Genomic DNA, 19,677 nt, shown 5'->3' on the forward strand with positions numbered 1-19,677 from the left:
ATATATACACTTTTTTTTATTTAAGTGTTAATTCAAAATAATTATTTTCTTTTAAAACAAAATAATGATGAATTTTGAATTTAAATTACTAATAATTATGATAAATGATTATACTATTTAAATTAAATACGATTTAATAAAATATATTTTTATTAATTATTACAATTTTTATTACGATTTTTTACGTATAAAGTTGGTTATAATAATTATATTATTAAAAAATATTAATTATTTTTAAAATTAATTTACTATATAATAATAAAAAATAAATTTAGAGTAATATTAAGTATTTGTTTTTGAAAGATTAACGTGTCAAAATTCGGCATGTATAGCACAAAAAGAATAAATCCGCTAACTGATTGGCGAATTTTGACTTCTCGTTGTAGTTTGGTCTTCATCTGCATGTTCATGTCTCGTGTGATCTCCAACAGTTTATCACGAATGATGTTATGGAAGTTTTTTGGCCCGAAATATGTTTGAGAGGCTCTTAATCTTTTTATACTTTTACCTCTCTTTGTTACTTCAAAAAAAAAAAAAGGGTTAGGATGTTAAAAGTAGTTATAAGTAAATGTCAAGTTATATTAGATGTGCCAAATATTTACTTTGTGTAATGAAAAGTTTTGAAGTTATATCGAACACTTGTTTTCGCAATGTAATTAGATTGAAAGAATATGGTTTATTGTCGATGACGTTCTAGCTTTTAAAGCTTTGTTTCTTCTATAACTAATAGATTTCTAAAAGTTATAATATGATTGCGCATTCTCTTACTCTGAGGGATCCTTTCAAGTCCGGATGAGACTTATGTTTGTCGGGAGCCCTTCCTTCGTTTGGTTCCCATTCTCGTTCAGGAACGATTATATCCTGTTGCTTGCTTGTATTCATTTTTTTTTTCTCGAAAAGAAAAAATTTGCTAGTTATGAACTTAGCAATGAAAAAACAAATACTCATTTCAGAATCGAAGTGTAGAAAGAGATTGATATATTGAAAGAAATTTATCTAAAATACAAAAATTTAAATTCAAAATTGAATTATCTAATCTTAGCCGGGTAGAATTGATTTATCGTAGCATAAATCATCCGATCAATTGCTAACAAAAAATAATTGATGAGTATCATAGATGGCTGGTTGGAAAGAATTGTAGATGTAACATAACTTCTCTCCTAACTTGGTCTCTTTTCACTTTCCCAGTTGTGGTTAGTGGAAATGGCTTCCTCCACAAAATAAACAGCTTTGGTAGTTTAAACCTGCAAAAGATTCAAACTTTCAATTTGAAACAAAGGATAGTACATGTCATTGTTTACATAAGACTCATGAGACTGATACCCAGTTAAATTCCTCATCCTGCAGTGGTGCAGCAGAATCTCACTCGATAAAATCAACTCGTGGTTTTCAGCTGATTGTTTGCAGGTACTATCAGTCCATTGCCAATTGTCTCTTAAACGAATACAAGCAACCACCATTTCTGTCAGGCGAGCATCTGGGACTCCCACAACTACAATAGCAATAATGCCGGGATGTTGTAATAAAATCGTCTCTACCTACACCGAGCAAACTGCACTTTTAGACTCATAGGAAAGTGAGTATGTTAAGTATCTACATTTCATTTTCCACAAGAAAAGCGTAAAATGGAAGGGAACAACTTTTTTCCTTGATTTCTTGAAAGAGAGTTTTTCCAATGCATCCTCCCAACCACAGAATTTTCCCCAGATTATTTCAAATCAATTTAGTGAAAGATAGATTTAAAGAAAATGTTTATGATACTTACCTCTTCAGGGTAAACATTCTCCCCACCACTCTTTATTCGACCATTTGATCGTCCAACGAGCCACAGATTACCAGACTCATTGATGGAGCCAATGTCACCTGTGTCGAGCCAACCTTCAACTGCAGCATTTGATTTCTTTTCTTGACTTTCACCCCAATATCCTAGCATTACATGTGGTCCCCTAGTTAAGATTCTCCCAGCTTGAGAAGTGCCATCAGTAGAAATCTTCAATTCAATATGAGGAGCAGGCTTCCCAACACAAACACCTTGTGGATGGTCAATTGAATTCAATTTTTCTGTATAAAACAACAGCAAGTCTGTTGTTTTGAGTGTTGGGTCCCAGAGGTTCAAGAACGTTAATGAAGAACACGTCTCTGTCATCCCTTCAGAAATCAAGAGGAAAGAAGTGTAAGTACAATGCTCATGAAATTCAGAAATGAAGAAGTTTGGGAAGAAACATAAAGAATCAGGACTATCACTTTTGATCATGTTTGTTTATTGAGCATTTTTATAAGTCTCCTTAGCACTTCAGCTTGGTTAAATCAGATGATTACATTGTCTAAAGTAAAATGAATCCAGCTCCTTAGAAGAGCCTGTTTAAACTTCCGAAAAAAGGAAAGAGCATATTTACGAATCTAATATGGTTATTATTATAAATGCTTGAAACCCAGTATAAGTTAGCATACAAATTAATCAAACGGTATGATCAAGTGACAATACAGTCAGTTTTACCAAAAATCGTGATCTTTCCTTACTTGATGTTGTAGAGTCAGACAAAAAAGTTATCCTAAGAGCTATTCATCATTTAACCTGCTTAAAAGCCCAGTTGATTGGATATTTAATCTGCTTAAGCTTGTTTGTCTTCGTCAGCTTGAAGACATCCAATTAGGCCCCAGAGCAAAGACGAAAAAGACAATTTTACTGCCTTTATCAATTCTACATCCCCAAATTCATATGAAGTCAGATATGTGACTTGTCGTTCCACATTTTCTTTCAATAAATTCATATATTTGTTAATTAGATGGCACACGTATATGAAACATAATTCAATAGAAATAATCTCCAAATCATGACATATACGAAAGCACAACCCGACTCAAATTCACGATCTCTCGTAAAGGAAGGAATGTACCAACCATTCTAACTAAGTAATAGTTATTATAACTAACTAAAAGGCATTTTTTGTAACTTACATCGCAACAACAGCTAATAATAAAACGATTTCTATAACTGGAAGTCTTGTATCCCTAATGTGAAGTAGAAAAAGCAGGATAAGTGAGACTTACCATAAGCTGAAAGGAGTTTAGCTCTGGGAAAGATGTTGGTTACATCTTTTATAAGCTCCCTTGATAGACCTCCACCTCCATTCAGTATTTTTTTCACACTCTCTTTTGTTGTCCAATCTTTATTCTTCCTGAAAAAGAAAAATAGAACATGAAAAAATTTAAACTCAAGTTATTAGTATATGATTCCAGTACTTATATAAAGCTCAACAACCACATATCTTTCTTATGCAGGACTAGTGTATCACAATAACGTCTTTGCTTGTGTGAGATGATGAAAAAGGAATACATCTTTGCTTATGGGTTATAGCTTAATTCATCCACGAATTTTTTCCAGCATCATAATGGACAGTCCTAACAACTACTGAACAGCTCGTATTTGTTCTAGTGAGAAATTGGACTGTGCTGCAGTTACCTAATTATGGAAATTAGATCAGCCATTATAGCAGGGACGGTGATTAGTGAAGTCACATGATGTTGTTCTATGGCTTGAAGGGCGAATTTTGCATCAAATTTAGGCGTAAAGATGTGGCGAGCTCCGACCATTAGCATGGCCATAGCCGAAGACAAACCACCAATATGACACAGTGGAGCTGTGTGCAAATAAACCTGTAAATACAAGAGCGAATTAGAGAGTAACTACTAAAGAAACCATAATGAAGATGCTATTCCTTGTGCCATATTTACAGCTCAGCCCCACTCATCATGCAGAGTCTGAATGTCAGATTCTTCTGATAGCACATAATAGATTTATAGATTTTCCGGAAGAAAGGCATACATCATCCTCACCATAACCAACAATTGCAATTTTCGCCAAGGATTGTACAATAAGAGCTGAATGGCTTATTGTAACACCTTTTGGCCTTCCAGTTGTGCCTACAGCAAAGAAGCAAGAAAGCTGAAACACTTACAATTTGAAGTTAAAAACAGTAAAGAACTTGAAATTAAAAAAATCTAAAAATCACAATTTAAAGAACGAGTCATTTGTCTTTTGACTATTTCCCATTTGATAAATAAAAACAGAAAGTTTACCTGATGTGAAACATATTATTGCAGACCCATCAGGGGCCCAGGAGTAAGTTGATGGCAGCCGTCTCTCGCAATGCTCCTTAACCATTTCCATGGTCAATAGTGGCAACAATTGCGATAGTGGAGAATCTATAACAAGTAAACTAAAGTCAAAGCTTCAAATTCTAACAATAACTGTATATATATAAGTTATCACCTAATGTTTAGTAAGTAGCATACTTTTCCTTCCATCTAAATCATTGGAAACCAAGGACACATTCCACCTTAAAGAAGCTATAGCATTGTTCCGGATTTCCAGATTCCAGAAGCTACAGCACTCATCAGTTACCAACATTACCGGTTCAACTGTTAGCATAGCTGATCTTGCTTCTTCGAAGCTCTGAGAGTTGAAAATGATATAGTAAGCAAGAAAAATAATCACTAATTTAAGGAAATTGATGGTTGTAATGAAGCAACATCTTATTGATGATTATAGCCTTACTAAAGCTTTGCGAACTAAGGAACTGGAAAATGCAGATTTGAAAAAATCAGTGATCTTAGAGCCACATAAATTTAGCACTTCCTCTAAGTTTGTAAGCCATAATAAGTGATCACTTTCCTATCTTTATGAATTTCCATTATGTTAAAAGAATTGCTCGAATCAAACAACAAATCAAGGACACATTCGCTGTCTAGGCTCCTAATAGAAGGATTCTCTACCTTGATTCAATATGCATGTTTCCTTATCTGGAATTACATTTCGACTATGGCACCCTCTCGGTTCTTCTGCATAAATATCACTACAAGCATGTTGTTGCTTCTACCTCCTAGATTTTTCTATGTAATCATCGCAAGCATATCAAGCATGATTTTGCCTGTTTTGTCATTTCTCAACTTACCTTCAATCACATTTTCATTGTTTCACTTCGTCTCTTTTTTTTTTAAAAAGTAAATTCATACATTCCTTAATTAATTAATACACATATATCAATCATAAGACAGCAAAAATAACCTTCAAACATTCAAATATGTCTTAACCATTTTAGTTTTCCCCATTAGAAACTGGATGTTTGAAGCAAATAGAGAAACGTAGAGGTTGTATTAGAGACCAAATTGTAATAAGCACCTCCTATTATTTGTCTTTTTAAAGTTAATATAGATAAACTGAGATATAGAGTATGGTGTAGCTCATTTATTTCAACATGGATGAATCAAATTAATGAGCCTAGAAACGAAATGGAAATACCAAGAGAAGAAGTCAACAACTCACCCATCTATAATTCAAAGGAGCAACTACACCTCCAACAAAGGAAACAGCCAGTAACCACTCCAAATACCAATCACTGAAGCAATACCCATTTCATGTTCATGAGAATATAAATTACCAAAACTAACCAAACAACTCTATGCATAATATCAAATTTGTAAACTAGTTATGTATTACCGGTTAAAACTTACAGTTCCGTAGTTATATATACCCATGATCAAATTCAAGTCAATTAACATTTACAACCAATAACAAATTGAACTTTTCTCCGTCACTACAAACGTTTGAGAGCTAATTGAACTGTATGAATTCGGATTATCTTAGAAGCACGAGATTCTTGTTCATATCTTAGAAACCTCATGTCATTACATATGCTACTGCGTGTGTGTAAATGTATATATATTTTTAAATGTTACTTGTTTTTGAATATTTTTATCAAATTAGTCCGTAAAGTTTGTCACGTATTATAATTTGGTTCGTAATATTTTTAGTTACAATTTGATTCTCGACGTTGTTCTTCCATTCCCAAATAAAACTTTAATAATTTTAACTAAATAATTAAATTAATAATGACAAAAAACTTAGTCAAAGTCATTCTTTTGAGCTATTTTTTAAAGTATTTAAATATGACATAACAATGAAAGGATTTGAAATAAATAAAAGATATTAAGAACCAAATTATAATAGGTTTCAAATTTTAAGAACTAATTTAATAATTTACCCTATATTTCTTGAACTGCTAAACATGTTTTTAAATTTACACCTGTGAAGTCATTTCCACAGTTTCATTAGCTTCTGACTTTTAAGATTCAAACTACAGAGTTGATCATACTTTATTCAAAGAAAACTACAATAGATTAATAGCAATAATCAACTTCTGTTCAAAGATATTCACTGAAATTAAGCCAGAGTACCCAGGTCAACACAATAGAAACCCACAAGGCAGCGTTTGGAAATTCATCAAACCAAAATCTGTTTTTGACAGGTTTTAACACAAAATTATAATGTACAAGTTTTAAAAAAATAAAAATTTACACTTGAAATCTCAAAATTAATTTTCAACAAACAAGTTTTAGAAGAACAAACAACTATTTTGACATTACTTCTAAAACCCACATCGCTCCAGAGGCCAAATGCAAAGCACCCTTTTTCCAGTAACAAACACACTGTACAAGCCTTTGAAAGAAAACCATTGATCAAGAAAGTTTCCCAAGAACAGTTCATTTAAGTTTGGCCAAGCAGGAGAAAAGAAAAGAAAAGCTTTCTACTTTCTCCTTACTAACTTGTAAAAGAAACAAATTTTCTCTTTTTTCCTAGGTGGCGTTTGATCAGATATGAAGATTCAGAGAAAGTGGTAGTACCTGTTGAAGGCAGAGATGGCCACAACGTCGCCGTTTCTAACCCCAAGTTTAAGCAGCCCACCAGCCAAACTCAGAACAGAACGAACGAACTCGTGGCCAGTTTTCTTCCGGTGGCCCGAGAAGGTGACAATGGAGTTCCGCTTGAGAGTTGATAAGCGAGTTAAACACTGGCATATATGAGCCTGCGAGTAATATCCCATCTCCGGCGGAGGGTAATTCGGAAATTCTCGGTGGTTTCTCTCTGGTGTTAGAAGAGACATGGAAAGCTCTGGTTTTTGCATGAAAGGAACTTGAAAGCTTGGTTCTTGAAAGTCGAAGTTCTCGAGAGATTTGATTGGACAACGTATTATCTGTATGGATAATTTCACTGCATATTATCTTATTCATCAAAAAAGAAAGAAAGAAAAAGAAAACTGCTTATTATTTAATGTTTGTTCAACTTATTCTCAGTAATTTCAACATTGAGACTACCCTCCTTTTTCTACAAAATATTATTTTCTCGAGTCAAGATGTACTCTCGTATATATTCTCGTTCGAAAGCTTTTCTTTTCTTGTATATATTACGACTAATACTTGTTTTTCACCTCATCAATCAATGCATGTATTTTTTTATTAAACTTTATACAAAAAAATAAAGCCAAAAAAACACTCTCTCAAAACTTTTTTAGTAGTATAAAAGCAAATCATGATGAACTCTTGAGCTCGGGAGGGTTTAAACTCGAACAATCATACTAATCGTCTTATCCCCTTTACTATATTTTAAATTATTTGAAAATAAAAAGGATTTTTTATGATAATGAAGATACTATTGTAAATATTGAGGATAGATAAATATTTATATTATTTTGTCTCCATCTTTTTGAGTTGTAACTTATAATCTTTCGATGATATTGGAGCTGTTACCGATATTCTCTTAGATATGTAACACTTTTGTATATAGACGGTACCTCTTTGGTACCATTGTTTAATACATCTACTAACTTTTATCTCGAAAAAAAAAATTCAAATCAAACTACTATTTTGCTCAATAATTAATATATTATTGTTTAACTTAATAGTTGATATATTATTATCTAAAACATATCGTAAATTCGAACCAACTTATGCTCCTATGCGTGTTCTTACTTAAAAGGTATTTCTGTAATATTATGATTAGTGTTTATTTCTTATCTAATTGATTAATATGTGTATTATCTGTACAGAAAAAAATATATATGAACAGGAATTCAAATTTTTGGAAAATTTTGTTTTCTGTATTTTAAGAGTTTTAATTTTATTTTCTATTTTTGGAATAAAACTGGTGAATGGTCTGTGTGTAAAATATTTTCAAGGAAATTAGGTAAAGAAAAAGTAAATTAGATAAGGAAATGTCACCAACATAACATTGGCCAAGCAAAGAAACTTTTCTCACAAGATCTCCCTCCTTCAACTTGCTTTTCTCAAACAGATAATATATATATATATATGTGTATGTATATTGTACTGAAAATTCATACAATGCCCAAAAAAAGCAACCAACTAAAATAACTTAACATTTGAAGTAAACAAACCTGTAAATCCTCTCAACAAAAAGAGGGAAAGGATCCTCAAGAAGAAATCTATATTACAGTCATATACACAGATATTATAGCATTTCTACAATATCTAGATTCCATTACATGCTTATCAACTTTCAACTCTCAACTAACATCCATTTTCTCAATAATCTCAAAATGCATTTGCACATCAGGAGGGCTATCAGCAAAATAGAACCTTTCAGAAACCTGCAAGTTCCCATTACTCTTCCAAGCTCTAGAATTAAGCAGATGAACCAATTTGTCCTTTTCCTCCCGAATCCAATCTCTTCGGCTATCACACCACTGTCTAGGGGTTCCATGAAGGACAAAACGGATGCTCTTATCTCCCTGCGCACACCGTTTCGATATATTCTCAATGACATTGGGATCGGTGATATATGCTCCACATAAATTCAAGCCAACATCCACATAATGGATTTCTTTTATGCTGTCTAGAAAGCTTTCCTTAGTCCTTGGAATGATTTGGCTTTCTTCCGTGATTTTAGTGAATTCACTACCCACTTGTTGCTCCTTCAATGGGGATTGATGTTCTGGAGATTTTACTCCTAGGAGGCTGCACTCAGTAACAATCTGATTAACAACAGTTCCACCCTTACTAAATCCAAGGATTAATGTTGTGGGTTGACAAAAATATGATGCAGATGCTCCGGTCAAGCATGGTTCTTTCTTATGTACTGGCATGATATTCTTTGCCTATATTAACAAAATTCATTAGGAATTCACTAGAGTAACACGTTTCATAAATCTCAGAAAATGTTAAATTGCACATGGAATAACTAGCGAAACTATCCATTCTATGGGCCTAGTGAAACGAAACAAAGATGTAGTTGTTGGCAAAGACATTTATGTTCTTTCCTAGGAACAAGAGTCCGAGCAAGAGATCTGAATCCCCCAAGTATGAGTCTGCTATTCTTTCTTTTTTAGATATAAAGTATGAATTGTTTTCATATAGTTACTAAGGGGATGCCGTCCATGTACAAAATTTACAATACAATCAATATATCAATAAGTTCCACCAAATCTTCCACAGAGCTAAGAGGATGACCCCATACGAACCCACTATTTTGCCACTGTTATCAGAAAAATACAATCTACAGATGGTATAAAGATATCCTAGCTAGAAAATGTGTCAAAGTCTAACAGAGTGTTGGAGATTGATTATTAGTTGCTTCTAAGCAGCTTTAAGTATCTCAATCTAGTATGTAGGTTTCATAACATACAAAGTAAGATGGCGATTAGATTCTCAAAAGTGATTCTAAAATGTGAAAAAGAAGAATCCTACTATCATCTTTTTTATTTTTTGTTTCATCTAACAAATTTACTTAACTATCATTTAGATGGTCTCAAATTAATAATCTAAATACACAATAATGCAAGTTATAAGATACTTATGATAAATATAGATATCTATTATCTGTTCTTATAGAAAACATCAGTTTTTTTTTTGGAATCGATGTTTTATCTAAACATATAATCGCTTTTGTTTTTAAGATAAGTGAGTACATCCTTTAAGAAACTTAAAGCAGCCTACTACTTTCAACGCATTTCTTTTAGCACATCCAAACACCTTCTAAATATTTGTATGTTACATCAGAGAAATTTGGCCAACTTAGAAAGCGCAGATGACTTACATATTCTCCTCTAGTTCAATAATTTCCAAAAGGGTTCATGTTATGGGATGCCATTCCATAAGTGTAATTAAAAACAAAGACATTCTCAAGAAGAACATGGGAAACAAAACAGAACAAGAAAACAACTTGATTGGTGAAATTACCTCCTCAAGGAAATTTGATAAGAGTGAAATAGTTGATGTAGAGGCTGGAAATCCGACAGCAGAGTATGACTTCGGCTCCCCCCATCGATTCACAGAAGGAACGAAATCATTGTACACCGCAAAAGGCCCATTAAAAACAGATGCCTCAATAACCCAAGCATTAACAGAACCACCAAATTTAGAAACAAGAACATCAGCTATTATCTGTAAATCAGAGAGCCTCTCAATTACTGGATTCCCAGTCCCTTGAACTCTATCCCCATTAAAGAATATCACATTTGCAGAAGGCACCTACTCATTTAAACATAAAAACAGGTTCAGGCAATTCAATTTTTGAAAGCTGGTAGAGATATTAAAGACTGAAAAAAACGAGTCCACCTGTGGGTCGTCGGATGAAGAAAAGCCAATTCATGCAGGACATTAGGAAAATTCATCTAACCAACATGAAATGGTAGTTCCTTTTTTTCCTTTTTTTTTTTTTTTGCTTTTTGCTTTATTCTTTGCATTAGACAGAAAGCTAAATGAGGATCAAAGAAGAAAGAAACTTACAATAAGCATTCTTGAAGCACATGAGAAGCAAAGAGATGCTGCAACTCTGTAATAATTCTTGTGCTTAAGGTCCAACGGGACCCTCAAAACTCCATTCCAATGTTCCATAGACCAAAAATCTACCATGAGAAGAGAGAGAGAGAGAGAGAAAAGGAAAGATATAAGCATATGCCCTTATAAAGAGAAGAAACAGAAAACTTCCATTACATTTTTTACTAATACTATTTTGTCCCATAATGTAACTCTCAGATCACTCTGAAAAACAAAGAGAACATCATTAACAACGCAAGAAGAGGGGGCCAACCAAGTTGATTTCTTGGCTTCTGTATGTTACCTCTTCGGAATTCTCAGCTAAATCAGAAAAATAGAGAAAACAAAACTCTGATTTCACCTTCCGTTCTCCTCTCTGGTTTCACTAAAGATGAAACCCTCAAGACGGTAGAAGAATCAAGAGTCCAGAAAAGCTGAGAAGAAGAGTTCCTCCCTCCAATGCTTATCCCCAAAAAAGAAAACTTTGGTCTTCTTCTCCATCCTTCGTTCGACTCCCACTTCTCTGCTCTCTCCCTATTCCATTTTTATTTCTCACAGTCCTCTCCTCCATAAACCACAGAACTAGGGACTCTCACCCGACCCGAAATTAGAATTAAAAAAGAAAAATGACATCATATTAACCACATTTTAAAATTAAAATATTATATAAAAATAATATAAATAATGATAAATATGATATAAATATATAAGATAATTTATTTAAAATATTATTGTTTATACATATAGAGACAGAATTAGGAATTAGTGATGAGAGAAGACCATCATAGCTTGCTTGTGACTTAGAACTTTGATTGTAAGATTGATTGCAGCATTTTTGTCCAACTGGAAAAGCCTTAGCAAGAACATCACTGTTAATGTCAGGTGTAGATCCAAACAGAGAGTTGGCAAGTGTGATGACTCCATGATTCTGGCTGCTCAGAGCAGCAATGGCAATGGCATTACTGTGTCCCCACATTTCTCTGGAAATGGACAAGTCCGACAGGGAAAACGAATACATCGCCCTTGTTTAGAATCATTGTTATGAGTTTGTTTTGGGGGGTTTGATGTTACGAAACCCACTTCAAGGCGACCTTCAAGGACTGTCAAAATCTCTGAGGCACGAGGATGAGTGTGTGGTGGATTAATTCCCCATGGTGCATAGTCAATACGTGCCAATGAAATACCAAGAGTATTAAGTCCTGGGATCTGAGCAACGTTTGCAGCAGTCACTTTGGATCCCAACAGCGTTAGATGTATTAGTTATCAAGTGTAATCCACTAAAGAAGAAATCGTTTGCTCGAACAGGTTGAGGAGGATCTTTGCAAGCCAAACCATTCACCAGCACTGCCACCATTGCATCTGTGGAGCAAAGTAAGTTAAAAAACTTGTTAAAATAACTCACTCTCCAAGATTTTCATATTATTCTACACATTTATTTGCATTGAATAAAGAGAGAGCTACAAAGGATGTGTTTGTGTGTGTGTGTGTGTGTATATATATACGTACACACGTGTTTCGTACGTACTTCGGCTACTGGGATAAGCAACACAAAAGTCTTGAAGAGGGCTATGATCGGCAGCCAGGGACATAGCCGAGAAAGAAAGTGCTACAAGTCCGACGAGAAGGACATGAACATTGGCCATAATTTGACAATGTTTATAGTAATTAATTCAAGCTATATATATATATATAGTGATTTTCTTTGAAAGGAATGAGAACTGAAAGTAGCAGATATGGCACATAAGAGTATATATATGCTGCTTCTATTTATATAGGTTCCTTATAAGTTGAGAAAATGTATTGTGATTTAATTAATCTGCAGCTTCACATGCCGCCCAACAACTTCAAGACTTGGTCATACTTTTCATATATGTGTGTATATATATAGACACATATTTATATAATGTCTATGATTTAATCTGAATCAGATATAATTTGTATATATATATACTCATAACGGGTCTGTATATGGATTCAGTAACATAAAAATCTTGAAGAAGAGTATATAACCAGTTGTCAATGGCCACGGAGAAAGAAAATAATCGATATCTTTATTCGAATATGAAATCCGTGATTAACAAATAAATAAATTGTATAAAAATATTATCACATCATTTCATGATATATAAAATTTTAAAATTCTTTCGTGCTTATATTATTTTGTTTATATTTTATTATCCATACGAACTAACATGTACGAGTGTATACGAGGGTTTTTTTCTGAATTCAAAATCAACTAATTGAAAAATACAATTTTTATTAAAACAACAAAACATATAGATAACAAAATATCATATTATGCTTCTATGAAAATGAAACGAGTACAAACCGACAAGATATTACAACACGAGCTACTACATGTTGCAATAAAACACAACATAGACTATTACAAAATACGATTAACTACACGAATGAGAGACGTGCCGCGAACGAGTTTGTTTGAGTAGACGATTACTAGCTTGCTTGTGATCTAAAACTTGGATTGAAGATTGGTCACAACATTTTTGTCCAATTGGAAAGCCTTGACAAGAATATCGCTGCTAATATCAGGTGTAGACCCAAATAGAGAGTTCGCAATTGTGATAACTCCTGGATTCTGACTACTAAGAGCAGCAATGGCAATAGCATTAGCATCTCCAACATTTCTTTGGAAATGTATAAGCCCAACGGGAAACACAAATATATCGCCCTTGTTCAAGATTGTAGTTATGAGTTTATTTTGGGGGTTTGATGTTACAAAACCCACTTCTAGGCGGCCTTCGATGACTGTCAGGATTTCCGAGGCACGAGGGTGGGTATGAGGCGGATTGATTCCCCATGGTGCATAGTCAACACGAGCCAAGGAGATGCCAAGAGTGTTGAGTCCAGGAATTTGGGCCACGTTAACAGCAGTCACTTTGGATCCCACTGGGTTGGATGTGTTGCCAGTCAAATGTAATCCACTAAAGAAGAAATCACTGGCTTGAACGAGGATAGGATCCTTGCAAGCCAAACCATTCACAATCACTGCCAAAGTTAAAAGAATGTCAACAACTTTTGAACATAAATCAGTCTTCAAGATTTACATTGTATGCACAGGAATTCTAAAAATATATTTGATTTGAATAAACAGAAAGCTGCAAAGGGTGTATATATGTACATACTTATGTATATACATATATAAACAGATATATCCTATGTACCTTGGCCGTTGGGATTAGCAACACAAAAATCTTGAAGAGGGCTTTGATCAGCTGCCATGGACATAACCGAGAAAGAAAGTGCTACAAGTCCGAGGAAAAGGAAATGAAGATTAGCCATAGCTTGACAATGTTTATAATTATTTGAAGCTATATATATATTGAGGGATTTTCTTAGTAAGGAATTTGAATGAGAGTAGTAGTTGTGGGACGTAGAGAATATACATGGTGCTGCTATTTATATAGGCTCCATACAAGTTGAGAAAGTATATGTTAATTTGCAGCTTCACATGCCGCCCCAATAACTTAAACACTTGGTCATATTTTTCATATATTTATGTATACTATTTGATTCGAAATGGATAAGAGTATCTATATAAAACATATACATTGGGTCTGTTCGTATGTTGTATTAGATCTGGAGGCCGGCTCTTGTCTGATCATTAATCTTTGAATTGATGGCTGTAAGAAGAGAGAATATCAATATTAAAATCATAATATACTCCCAGGAAATTTTGTAGATGATTAAGATACATCAGGAAACTATAAAAACAGACCATAAGGCGACAAAAAATGATTAAGGATTCTTAAGACAGGTTGAACCTGTACGTTTATAGGTGTACATATGTATATGTTTGAATGGATAACCCAGCTGATTCCTTGATTACCAGTTTAAAAATTCGTGAATAAGTATGTTTCTGCTATTTGTTATACTCAGTCTAAGCAACAGTATTAATTAATTATTCTTTATGTTACTGGATCTGGATAGATGTTGGTGAAGCATCTTTGTGCTAACATGGATTCAACTTTAACTTGCTGGTTTTACTTGTACATCGAAGAGGATAAACAAGTGAATTGAGGAACTACCATATGTAGATATAAATAATACGAAGATATAATCACACTTCGACAAACTCCCTAACCGTCGTTGAAATCACAACTCTTCTCTCGAGGTTCTTAATCTTAACATTCTATACATAAACAGTAAGAAATGTTGCTTCTCGATTAAAATGATTAGAGAACTCTGACGAAAAAAGTTTAGTTATTCATTCATAGCTATTAAAAGATGATAATAAGTCGAGTTCATAATAGTTTTACAAAACTTGAATCCAACCTGGTTTTTAGATCTACAAGACGCGAATATATCCCGAATCCGTGGTGGATTTACCAAATTTTCGTTGATTCTATAATAAGTAGATACTTTAATAAATAAATTAATAGTTAAAAAATTCTTTAACGATAAAACTGTTAAATAATTATAAAAATGTAAATATCTAATAGTGAACACGTTAATTTTATAATAACATAAGTTATACACTATTGTTACAAGTGCTTAAAAATTAAAACTTTTGAAGAAATAATATTGAAGAAAGTAATTATTAAATATCGAAAAGTTAAAAGTTGCAATGCGTAGCTCCATTTATGGTCAAGCAATTAAAGATTAAGTTCAAAATTTTCCGTACATTTATATATATATATAATTAATTTGCTTTATAAATTTTTATTATCTCTTCTTGTTTTATCTCAGAATCTATTTGAATTTTTAAATTGAGTTAAAACAAAAAAAAAATGTAATACGTGTAAGTAAAATATGACTATATTTTTAATGCTTGTTTACAGATTTCTTCGCTCTTGAACTAATTGGATTACTGTAGTCTTCTGTTGAGAATATAACTCTATTTTTCTTTTGATTGTTGACTCTAGAATATGAATGATTTTTATTTTTTTATCTTTCCGTTCATTTTTATACACTATGGGAAGTTGGAGAAGAATATATGTTAGAGAAAACGCTTGCCCCTAATGGCTTAGTAAAAACATTGTCGATTTGATTCTTAATAGAAATGAAAGGAGTATATAACTAATTGTCAACAATTGTTCCTTAAAAAAAATTATAATCGAGCTTAATATGTTTCGTTCGAGCATAAAACACAAGATTAACGTATAAATAATTTTATCAGTATTTTTTATAATAATTGCAATGGGTAAGACTGTGATTCTTTCGTGTATGTATTATCTTGTGCATAGCTTATTTCATTAACGAGCAAATATATGCAAATGTAAAATAGAGGTACTCAGACGTGACTAACAAATGATAACGATGAATTACTTTTATGTTTTTTTGGCAATCAAATAAAAAAAAAAAATTGATAAAATATCACAAGATGAACTAGTAGACATCATTTTCAACGTAAATTCAAAAAAAAATGTAACGAAAAATTTTAACGAAATAAAATCACACAAAATATTAGAAGACATCGTAAACTATTACAAAATATAATTTTGTAATTAGATGTGCCACCCATGAGTTTGTTCAAGTAGACCATCAACTAGCTTGCTTGTGATCTAGAACTTTGATTGAAGATTGATTACAGCATTTTTCTCCAACTGAAAAGCCCTGGCAAGAATGTCGCCGCTAATATCAGGTGTAGATCCAAACAAAGAGTTGGCAATTGTAATGACACCAGGATTCTGGCTACTAAGAGCAGCAATTGCAATGGCATTGCTGTGTCCCACGTTTCTCTGGAAATGGACAAGGCCGACAGGGAAAACAAACACATCACCCTTGTTCAAGATCAAAGTTGTAAGTTTGTTTTGGGGGTTTGATGTTACAAAACCCACTTCGAGGCGACCTTCAAGGACTGTCAGGATCTCCGAGGCACGAGGATGGGTGTGGGGTGGATTAATTCCCCATGGTGAGTAGTCAATGCGAGCCAGCGAGATACCAAGAGTGTTTAATCCTGGGATTTGGGCCACGCTCACAGGAGTCACCTTAGAACCGACAGGGTTGGATGTGTTGCCTGTCAAGTGTAATCCACTGAAGAAGAAATCGTTGGCCTGAACAAGCTTGGGATCCTTGCAAGTCAAACCATTCACCAACACTGCCATCATCGTATAAATGTAGGAAAATAAGTTAAGAATGTTAAAAACTTGTGGATATAACTCATTCAAAGATTTACATTGCATGCACATATATATTGTACACACCCATATATACATATACATATATATTTACATTTAAGAAAGAGAAAGCCGTAAAGGGTGTGTGTCTATATCTATATTCATATGTACCTTGGCTAGTGGAATCAGCAACACAAAAATCTTGAAGAGGGCCATGATCGGCCGCCAGGGACACAACCGTGAAAGAAAGTGCTACAAGTGCAAGGAAAAGGAAACGAGCGCTGGCCATTTGACACTGTTTAATATCAGTTGAAGCTATATATATGTATATATATTGATGGATTTTCTCAGTAAGAAACGTGAACTGAAAGTAGTAGTGATGGCACATGAACATGTTGCTTCTATTTATATAGGCTCCATATAAGTTGAGAGAATGTATGTAATTAATTAATTTGCAGCTTCGCATGCCGCCCAATAACTTAAATACTCGGTCATATTTTTCATATATATATATGTATACTGTTCGATTTGAAATGGATAGAGTACATATGTAAAACACATACATATGGGTCTGTTTGTATGTTGTATTAGATCTGGAGGCCGGTTCTTGTCTGATCATTAATTTTTGAATTGGTAGCTGTAAGAAGAGAGATTATCAATATTAAAAATCATAACTATACGCCCAGGAAATTATAGATGATTAAGATATGCACATTATATATGTATATATATGAATCAGAAAACTATAAAAACTGACCGTAAGGCGACAAAAATAGGAAAGGATCTTGAAGACAGGTTCAACCTGTGCGTATATAGGTGTACATATGTGTACGTATAAATGGATAAGCCAGCTGATTCCTTCATGACCTGTTAAAACACCTGAATAAATATATTTCTGATATTTGTTATATATCTTTTTATAATTCTAAGAAATAATATTAATTAATTACTGTTTAACTGGAGAGAACTGATCATTATCATTGTATCTCCTTCATCAGTTCATCAATTACTGCAAATCATTTCCAATACGAAGCAATAAAACTACTTCAGCACGACCTTCAAAGGGCTATCAATGTTGGCAGTAAGAACAAAATAGAGAAGAGAGAAAAATGGGGCAAGAACATACTTGTTCTTCATTGAATTCTTCCTAAGTGTGTATTAAATGAATGTCATATAAATTATAGCCAATTTACATATCGAAGAAGCAAATATACTTTACTTAAAAGCAACATAGTCTTACTAATCTTGACAGTTCTTCAAGGCACGAGAGGGGTCGGTGGGAGGAGGATTAATTCCACATGGGGCGTAGCGAGGCTAGCGAACGAGATGTCAAGAGTATTAAATTTTGCCATTTGAGCAATTCTCACTAAGGTCACTTTAGACCCCATGGCATTGAATGTGTTGGCAATCAAGTGCAATCCATGTGGTGAAAATCATTTTGACAAGATTCACTCATTAATATCCAAGTGAATAAAAAGCATTACGATATGAAAATCTTAAGAATTGATTATAAATATGTACATGATATGTGTATATATATACACATATTTAGAAGTATGAGCATATATGTGTGTGTGTGTGTGTATATGTTTAAAAGAAAGAGAAACACCCTAGGTATTGGATTGAGAAACATAAATTTGATGAAAGAGTATAATCCATTAGCATGGCTATAGAGAAAGAAAGTGCTACAAGTGCTTAGAAATTGAAACTTTTGAAGGAATAATATTGAAGAAAATAGTTGTTTGAATATGGTAATGTTAAAAATTGCTGTAACAACCCCGAAACTTAAAAGAAAAGAAAATAATAAACTAAATACGGAAGTGAAATAATAGAGTTAGAATTTACATTTTTTACGTAATAATTCATAATACCCAATAAAGTTACTGAAATGCCTCTTCTAAAAGAACAAGCGAAAAATTAAGAAATAAATGAAAGGTAAACAATTAGGTATCCTAGAACGATCTTCACTAGTCATTGAAGGGAGTCCGAGTTGTGAATTATTCACAACCCCTTATTGATTGGGATCTGGATCTTAGTCCTCTTTATCTGAAATGATTAATGAAAAAGTGAACTACACTAATTTAGTAAGAATATCACATCACTTACTAATACAGAAATGAAGATTTGTAAAAATCATAAAACCAACAAATGGAGCTCTTAAATTAAGTAAATTCATTTATAATAAATAAAATCATTTGTTACATATTTATCGTAGCGAGATTTTCAAAATCGACCTATAGTAGTAATAACACAAACGACATCATAATCTCATATTCAATTAGGCAGAATAACAACTTTCTCTTTTTATTTACTTACTAGTATCTCTGAGGGCCCAAAGGTATGTCTCATTACATGTGAATCCTAACAAAACTTGTCAACTAACCGGCTGTCTCCATACCCTGTCCGGTATGAACGCCAAAAATATCATCATTCAATATCATGTCCGATATGAGGGTGAATCGGATCGTTTCCATGTCCCGTTTGGTATAAACATCAAAGGTATCATCTTTCAATACTCCGTCCGGTATGAGCGTGAAACAGGTCATTCTCATACCTCATCCGGTATAAGCGCTAAATTACCAAACCTTAATACCCTGTCCGGTATGAGGTAACATTTATAGTAGAGTTCTTTATGTAGCGGGTCCGACCACCATCTCCTAAGATATCCAGTAAGACAACTATTTCATTAATTCACTTAATCAGTCAATTTTTTGTTTATATTTAATTTTCAGTTTCACAATTTAACTGTAAATCACACAATTAATACCGTATTATTTATAATTAAACTTCAAATTCATAACAGGGAGTAAGGTGATGGATTTTACCCGAATTGATAACCGAAATATTGAATTTTCTACTGCGCCTACTAGCAATTTTCGAATTTTTTGAATTTTTTTACGGAAATTAAAACACGCTTCACATATCTAGAAATACCAAAAAATAAACTCAAAATCAGTGTTAAAAATTTTTTTCAGCATATTTTAAA

The 19,677-nt window shown here is 33.2% G+C and overlaps 4 protein-coding genes and 1 pseudogene across 7 annotated transcripts; all 5 read right to left on the reverse strand.

Annotated features, from left to right (window-relative positions):
* Positions 1-961: 961 nt before the first annotated feature.
* On the reverse strand, positions 962-7,050 carry AAE14 (acyl-activating enzyme 14). Its single transcript, XM_088210879.1, has 10 exons — positions 6,685-7,050; positions 5,327-5,399; positions 4,297-4,456; positions 4,081-4,206; positions 3,827-3,924; positions 3,464-3,657; positions 3,052-3,179; positions 1,766-2,148; positions 1,324-1,538; positions 962-1,244 (listed from the first exon to the last, which is right to left on the reverse strand). Exons 1-10 carry the CDS (start codon positions 6,963-6,965, stop codon positions 1,112-1,114), a joined length of 1,791 nt encoding a protein of 596 aa, XP_088067005.1. The 5' UTR covers positions 6,966-7,050; the 3' UTR covers positions 962-1,111.
* Positions 7,051-8,194: 1,144 nt separating this feature from the next.
* LOC110807638 (uncharacterized) lies at positions 8,195-11,213 on the reverse strand. 4 transcript variants are annotated; one of them, XM_022032813.2, is made up of 4 exons: positions 10,919-11,213; positions 10,585-10,703; positions 10,036-10,326; positions 8,195-8,954 (listed from the first exon to the last, which is right to left on the reverse strand). In XM_022032813.2, exons 2-4 carry the CDS (start codon positions 10,690-10,692, stop codon positions 8,364-8,366), a joined length of 990 nt encoding a protein of 329 aa, XP_021888505.2. In that variant the 5' UTR covers positions 10,693-10,703; positions 10,919-11,213; the 3' UTR covers positions 8,195-8,363. The 4 variants fall into 4 exon arrangements, with proteins under 4 accessions (XP_021888505.2, XP_021888504.2, XP_021888503.2 ...); XM_022032812.2 differs by having other exon boundaries at positions 10,889-11,213; XM_022032811.2 differs by having other exon boundaries at positions 10,976-11,212.
* A 163-nt stretch (positions 11,214-11,376) lies between these two features.
* LOC110807610 (putative germin-like protein 2-1) lies at positions 11,377-12,076 on the reverse strand (annotated as a pseudogene).
* An 816-nt stretch (positions 12,077-12,892) lies between these two features.
* On the reverse strand, positions 12,893-14,019 carry LOC110807624 (putative germin-like protein 2-1). Its single transcript, XM_022032794.2, has 2 exons — positions 13,797-14,019; positions 12,893-13,620 (listed from the first exon to the last, which is right to left on the reverse strand). Exons 1-2 carry the CDS (start codon positions 13,912-13,914, stop codon positions 13,085-13,087), a joined length of 654 nt encoding a protein of 217 aa, XP_021888486.1. The 5' UTR covers positions 13,915-14,019; the 3' UTR covers positions 12,893-13,084.
* Positions 14,020-15,886: 1,867 nt separating this feature from the next.
* On the reverse strand, positions 15,887-17,171 carry LOC110807622 (putative germin-like protein 2-1). Its single transcript, XM_022032789.2, has 2 exons — positions 16,863-17,171; positions 15,887-16,672 (listed from the first exon to the last, which is right to left on the reverse strand). The coding sequence occupies exons 1-2, from the start codon at positions 17,155-17,157 to the stop codon at positions 16,137-16,139; spliced, it is 831 nt and encodes a 276-aa protein (XP_021888481.2). The 5' UTR covers positions 17,158-17,171; the 3' UTR covers positions 15,887-16,136.
* Positions 17,172-19,677: the final 2,506 nt, after the last annotated feature.

The sequence above is a fragment of the Carica papaya genome, chromosome 9, assembly GCF_054855325.1.
Source record: "Carica papaya isolate Zhongbai chromosome 9, ASM5485532v1, whole genome shotgun sequence".
NCBI classification, from domain to species: domain Eukaryota; kingdom Viridiplantae; phylum Streptophyta; class Magnoliopsida; order Brassicales; family Caricaceae; genus Carica; species Carica papaya.